The sequence below is a fragment of the Nelumbo lutea genome, chromosome 4, assembly GCF_056320005.1.
Source record: "Nelumbo lutea isolate HS-2025 chromosome 4, American lotus-T2T, whole genome shotgun sequence".
Lineage (NCBI taxonomy): Eukaryota > Viridiplantae > Streptophyta > Magnoliopsida > Proteales > Nelumbonaceae > Nelumbo > Nelumbo lutea.
Window position 1 is genome coordinate 58055034 of NC_142687.1, and position 7200 is coordinate 58062233.

At 41.0% G+C, this 7200-nt stretch overlaps 1 protein-coding gene across 3 annotated transcripts; it reads left to right on the plus strand.

Annotated features, from left to right (window-relative positions):
* The first annotated feature begins 3984 nt into the window (after positions 1–3984).
* Positions 3985–7200, plus strand: LOC148860764 (uncharacterized). 3 transcript variants are annotated; one of them, XM_088982428.1, is made up of 3 exons: positions 3985–4254; positions 4394–4487; positions 5173–7200. In XM_088982428.1, exon 3 carries the CDS (start codon positions 5808–5810, stop codon positions 6834–6836), a length of 1029 nt encoding a protein of 342 aa, XP_088838554.1. In that variant the 5' UTR covers positions 3985–4254; positions 4394–4487; positions 5173–5807; the 3' UTR covers positions 6837–7200. The 3 variants fall into 3 exon arrangements, with proteins under 3 accessions (XP_088838554.1, XP_088838553.1, XP_088838552.1); XM_088982427.1 differs by having other exon boundaries at positions 3985–4487; positions 4618–7200; XM_088982426.1 differs by having other exon boundaries at positions 4394–7200.

Sequence of the window (7200 nt, forward strand, 5' to 3'; positions counted from 1 at the left end):
TCTCTTAGATCTTTCTCGTAGATCTCTTAGCTCTAAATTTGAGATCTCTCTTACAAATCTCTGAACTTGATACCTTTTAGACCTCCCTCTCTCTCTCTCTCTCTCTCTCTCTCTCTAAAATTTTAAATAAGGTATATTGAACTATTAACAGTTGTCTAAGTCAAACGGTTCAGTGGTCAAACCATTAGAGTCAATGGTCTGTTGACCAATTCAATGGTTTTTTAGTAAAATAACGATTCAGCACCAAAATGGAACCAATACCTTGACTGATTTATAAGTCAAACGATTCAATCATTTGGATCAATGACGATTTTAAAACAATGGCACATCCCCATGTATTTGGAACATCTTCCCCTCATAAATATGGGAGTTGTTCCAAATGCACATACGGATGTGCCTGGGGCGTGCTTTGTGAGGCGCCATTCAAATTCCACTGGCTGACCGTTATTCCTTTATTTTTAAAAGATAGAACACTTAAATATACCCTAAGTTTTTATAAATTGACTTGAACATAATATACCTTATGCTCATAAAAGTCCTATTTTACCCTTCATCATTCTTTAAATTTTAAAAACCTTGCTATTACCCTCAACCACCCATCTCTTATTTTAAACTGCCTCCCCTCTATTACGCTATTCATCCACTAGCCCCCTATTTTAATTCAAATCCATCTAATGTTATTCACTTATTTGTTCTTCTCCTACGCCATAGATCAACCACCGGCCCCACTTGATTCAGTTGTGTATGCTTGTCCCTCCAAAACAATGAAGTTTGATTTATACAAGCTTAATAGAAAGCTCTAGTCTCTACATCTTGAACCAAGGTTTTTAAAACTACGCCGGATAGGGAATCATTTTGGGTTCGGTTCCCAAATTGAAAGGTCCGATTATCCGGTCTGAATGGATGGCCTATTTTAACAAAAAAAATTAAAAATTAAAAAAAAAAAACCTAAAAACAGCCAAATTTGTTCTTGGGTCGAATGATTCGATAATTTGACCGCCCAGGTCAGCAATTCATTGACCAAATAAATGGTTTTTGGCTAAATAGTGGTTATGGAATCAAAACAGAACCAGTCAGGTAACCAGTTCCCAGTTATTCCAGTCCGACCGTCCAATCCGATCTGGTTTTGAAAACATTGTCTTGAACCAGTTACCCGCGTCTGCATGTCAAAGATTTAAGAAGAGGTATACCTTCATTCCTATATGCCATATATCGTGAATAGACCTGTGCATGGGCCGAGTAGCCCAACGGTCCAGCCCGCACCCCGATCATTCTTGGACATGTAATTAGGCCTGCGGACCTGATCTCGGGCCAAAACACCAAGCCCGATTTTGTGTTGGGCCAGGCTCGAAATTTGTCAAAAAAGCCTGGCCTGAGCCCAACCTGGCCCGACTCATTTATTTAATATAAAATATATAATATTTATTAATATATATATTAATAACTTAATATATACATTTTTTATTTTTTTCTTTATAATTTCTCTCTCTCTCTCTATTCAGCCGCTTCAGTAGCGGCATGAGTTATATACTTCGGGCTCGGGCCTAGGCTTGGACTTCGGGCCCAAGTTATAGGATTGATGGTTGGGCCAGGCTTGGACTCGGGCCTTAAAAAAATCTGTTAATGCAGAGTGAAAACCTAACCCGGCCCATGAATAGGTCTAATCGTGAAGACTGTTGTAGTTGCAGAAACACAATATATTGTTTTAAAAGTCTTTTATTTTTAAAGGGTAAAATTGAATTTTTAAAAAAGATAGAAAAAAAAATGAGAGTGTGTTTGGATCCAGTGGAGTCAACCATGCTATTTAAAAAGACTATATTTGAAGTCAATTTATACAAACTCAGTTAGTCTTTTACCTTTTTTAAATAAAAAATAAAAAATCGACGAGAAAGTCAAACTTGTAACCAATTAACCGGTATCGCAAAAGGTATAACCGATCAGGTGTTCACGGTATCATGTCTTTTCGGCAGCATAAAGTTTCCTATAAAACAAAACAAAAAGTTGGAAACAGTGACGTCTTTCCTAAATTCCTAGTTCCTCGCTGTATCAATATTATCTCCCAGATAATTGGTTGCCGACTTACGATCACGTTAATATACGAAAATACAATTTTCAAATGACTATTATACCCTCCTTACAGATTATCAAGGATCAAGTGGATGGTCATGATCGCATACTCATGTCAATCTGCAGGTGGTAAGCCTTCAAAAATAAATGTCAATCTGGTGGTCCAGGTCCCGAAGGCTGCGTTTAGTAGAGGTGTAAAATCGAATCGGGCTAAACTTTAGACCCCGGTTCGAGTTTGCAGACATTTGGTATTGGTGTAAAATTACATGTTTATCGTTTAATTACATCAATAATTGATGTAACATCTCTCTCTCTTAACAGTGGGTGGTGTCTATCTGCGGCATTGGAGCAAATCTAGATGGGCGTTCATTCTCCTTCACTGCCACCACCTCTAACGGGGATTCGGGGAACTTGGAGGCTGATTCAGATGGGTGTTTTTTACTTGGGTGTTCTCCTTCACCACCACCACTTCTGGCGGGGTTTGATTGGGGGAACTTGGAGGCCAATTCAGATGGGCGTTCTCTACTTCTAGGTAGCAATCTCCAATTGGGTGCAACCCCATTGTTTCTCTCTCTCCCTCCATAGCTGCAGCATCTCATCGTTCCTGGGCATTTTGCTCCCGTTGTGCCTCTGCTGGTAGCATAGGGACTTCGGGATCTGGTAGACTGATGGGGCATAGGGAAGTGAAAGGCAGCGGCACAGGCCTCCCTCCATGGCTGCAGCATCACGCACATTGGTCATCAGTTTCTTCAATTCAGGCTAGACAGCCTGATTCAAATTTCACAGGTCGGTTTGTCGAATTCGAACATGATATCGGAACTAATCATTGGCGAGGTAGCTCTTCTTAACTGCCATAGTGAAAATTTTTCAAGAGCTAATATAGTGGCTCTGTCTTTTTGCCCTTTCTCTCTTCTAAGCTTCTGAGAAGGGAGATCTTTACACCCCGGTTCCGCCCTTCTCTATCTCTCCCTCCCTCTCTGATAAATCTGCTGCAACAAGATGTAACCAAACAAGACAAGTGTAAATGAGCACAATGGCCGATCCATATTTTACACTCTCACGGAACCATCGTGTCTCAACTCCATCAATGTAAAAATACATTTACACCGAAAACAAACGCAGCCTAATGTATACAAGGCCCTCACGGCCTCACTTGATTTTTAAAGATTTATTGGGTGGGTCCCTTTACCTTGGCCCCAATTGGGGATGATCATGGGCTGGGCCCGGCCCGAGTTTTAACAAGGCATTAAACAACTTTGAGGGTTGCCCGCACCAACGGACTTGATAAATACATATTCAGGTCCGGGCCTTGACGGGGTCAGGTCAGACATCCGGGCTGGTCCATGTGATTCACAGTATTTATATATTTTAAAATTTTAAAATTTAATTTACTTTTTATAATCAGAATAACAATAAAAAATATAAACCATATGCACATATCATTTATTCAGTAAATTATTATATATACCATATATAATACATATATATCATATATAAATTTATACATACGCTCTATATAGGCGCACCCTCATGTATATATTTGGCAAAATATTATACATACACGTAAGATACTGACATATATACATAAGATTTTACCAAAAATAAACATATATACACAAGATTTATACCAAATATATAAGATATAAGATATATATATATATATATATAGATAGATAGATAGATAGATAGATAGATAAGATATGTGATTCATGCAGTCTGGACCACATCATAAACGATCATTCATACAAGGCACTGGCTTGATAGGGGTGCAAGTGAGACAAGTTGGGTCGGGTTTCTGACCAACCTGGACCAAATCCTAAGATTTGGGCCTAAGGCCTGATATTAGATTGAACCTAAGGTTAAGCCTGACATTAGATTGAACCTACGTAATGATACGTTTGGTTGCTGCCATTGGGATGGGAAAATGAGAATATTCCCATTAGATTCTCATTTTCACGTGTTTGTTCGCTGGGATGGAATGGGAAACTGTGGGGTGTTGGTGGATGCAGGGTCACACTGAAATGGTGCAACCCCGGTTCGAAGAGAAAATTGTGAGAAAAAAAATGTCGAGACTTTTGACTGAAGCTCCGTAGCCGTCCTCTCACCGTCTCCCTGTGTCTACAGCAATCAAGTCTCCGACAGCATTCTCTACGAAGATAAGACCAGATCCATGACCATAGAGTAAAGGTGACTATATATTCTTCACATTTTTGGCATCACCGATCTCCTCATGCTGTCATGAAAACATGGCCATTCGTCAACTAAAAGCCATTGTTTCCGACGGTATAGAAGTAGATGTTTTACAGATCTACACTTGTGCTTGTAGAACCTTAAACCAACATGGTCGTTCGTCGGCTAAAAGCCATTGTTTCCCGTTAAAACGCGCCAAGGTGTTTTTCTAGGTTCAAGCCCGCTTCAAGGTAAGAGTTTTCTTCCCTCGGATCAGTTTTTCCCATGAGATATATTTCTCTTCTCTCAGATTTGTTAAACCAGGTGCCAATTATTCTTTTTACTTTTTTTATTTTTATATGTTTTCTCGTTTGGGTGAAGATTGGAGGTAGTGAGAACAACTCCAGATCTTGCTTCGCCCTTGTATCTTCTGCAACTTTGAAGATGACAAACCTTTCCTACATGCTGCTGAAGTATTAATTTATAAATATATTATTATTTGTTAATTTTTTTCTGAGCATTCTTCTTTTACTAATGAGGGGGAGATTGGAACTCACCTCGTCCATGAGTGTTCGAAGAAAGACATGAATAGTAGGTTTCCCTTCTCAGCAATCAAACACCAGAATGTCAAAATGAGAATAAAATTTCCTTTCCCATCCCATCCCTTTTTGACAACCAAACGGACTGTAAAGGCTAGCTAAAGCCTAAGTTAAAGGATCATAAATCCAAGCTCAGACCGTATAAAATTTTGGGTTCGATCGGTTCGGGCTCCGGTTGGTCCCGCCCAAATTTCACCCCTATGGATTCGGTTTACTTTACACTTTCAATGAAGACTATATGCTTATCGGTCGAATAGTTTCCATGCTTTGGACGGTTGGTATACGAGACTAACGGCGCAAACATGAACGTGGCTTATGCGTATGTCCCCTACAAAAGGCGTCCCAGTTTTTTGAACCGTCTACATTGTGCCGGCTCTGCAACCAGCAAGGCTTCAACGCTCCGACAATGGCGTCCCTGCAACTCGCCCTTTTCTCACGTTAAAGCATCTGAAATCTCTGGGCTTCGGTCTCTCGGCTTCGCTGTCTCTGAAAACGCTCTGATGTGCTCTTCTAATTGGGCTGTGGCATTTTCAAGTCAAGAACTCTCAGCACATGAAACCTTTTCAAAACTCCGGCCGGTTCCTTTTAAGCATTCTTTGTGCACGATATCTCTCTAGCTCCTGTCCTGTTGTTTTGTTTTGAAATTTTAGGGTTTTATCTCCGAAAACGGCTGTTTTAGATGCTATTTCGGATCTTTTAAGCAACAACTTCTGGTTTTCTAACGCTTTCTGATCTTTGAGGCAAGAGCGTTTTTAGTCCCTCTTGCAGTCTTACTTTCATGGTTCATCCATTTGGGTATAGTCTCTTATCTTTTAGTTGAAACGTGGCTTTCATCTTCTTTGCGATCCCGAAGCTCTTTTAATGGCTGTCGTGGTTCCATAAATGTAGTTCTGGTTATGTTCATCTTAGAATCTCATTAACCTCTAAGATTTCATTCCGAAAAATCCTCTTTTAATATCATTTTCGGAAGCAATGGCCAATTTATTTCAGACCTCGTCGGCTAAGAACAGGTTTCAGACGGCCATCAAGATCGTGAAACCCACGTTCATCGCCGTTGGAATCATCTCAACTTTGCTTCTATTCATGCTCGCAATCCCGTATTCCATCAATCTCTTCCTCTCTACTCTTCCTCGTCTATGGACATCCATCCAAAGCTGGTTAGATCCTCCGTATCTCTTCATCGTCTTCAATTTCATCATAATCGTCATTGCAGTTCTGTCGAACTTCCAGCAAAAGATTACTGAGATGAAGAACAGCGAGGATGGTGTTATTGAAATAGAGAATCGATCGCTACAGCTAAGACGAGTCAATTCAGGTAATACAGAGTCGTCGTCTCGTTTTCAGAGGAATTCGCCTGTAGTTTGGCATGAGGTGGACGAAATGCCTACGGAGTCCGACGACAAATCTGTGATTTCAGTTGAAAAATCCATCCAGACGTCGTTGGAGAGCTGGTTTGATGCCTCCAGCTTGACGGATTCCGACGAGAGGCCAAAGCCGAAACCGAATCCATTCGAAGGTTCTTCGGCTCATTTCTCCGTGAGAAAACCAATGGAAACCAACCAGAAAACAGCAAGAGTGACGACGGCCTCGGACGAGAAGAAGGATGAGAACGAAACGCTGGATCAGAAGTGGAAGGCGATCATGGAGGGACAAAAGAAGACGCAGGCTCGGCAACTGAAGAAGTGCGAGACGTGGGAAGTACCACACCGTGCCCCTGAGCCCGACCCAGAACCGGCGCTGTCGTCGGTGACGACGGCGATGACGGTGAGGAGCCGAAAGGAGCTGAGGAAGTCGGAGACGTTCAATGACACGGCGTCATCGGTGTCGTCTGGGTCGAGTTCGTCGAGGAATGCGGCGCAGAGGACGGAAGTGTTGATGAGTCACGACGAGTTGAATCGGCGAGTTGAAGCGTTCATCAAGAGGAGGTACGACGAGTTGCGACTGCAGAGGCAAGAATCTGAAAATCGTTATTTGGAGATGGTCAATCGAGGAATCTACTGAACAAAGAGGGAGACAGAATCTGAAAACTGTTGTTCTTGACCCCTAAATTCCCATTTAGTTGCAGAAAATCCTTGGATTAGAATCTATCTCTGATATCAAAGTCAATAATTATGTTCTTGAATATAAGTGAATATAGTGAAAACCCAGGATAGATTTGCAGGAAATTGTAATGGGTTTTTTGTTTCTGTTTTCCTGTTCTGATTTTAGTGGAGAACTTAACTTTGGCTTGATAGGTAGATAGAGATTGATTGGAGATGGAAGATGATGTAATGGAGTTTGGGTATTTTGACTCTCTGTGAATATTTTGTAAAGGAATGAAAGAGGGAAATAAAGAAGAAGAAGATGAAGATGATGTATTGTGTTA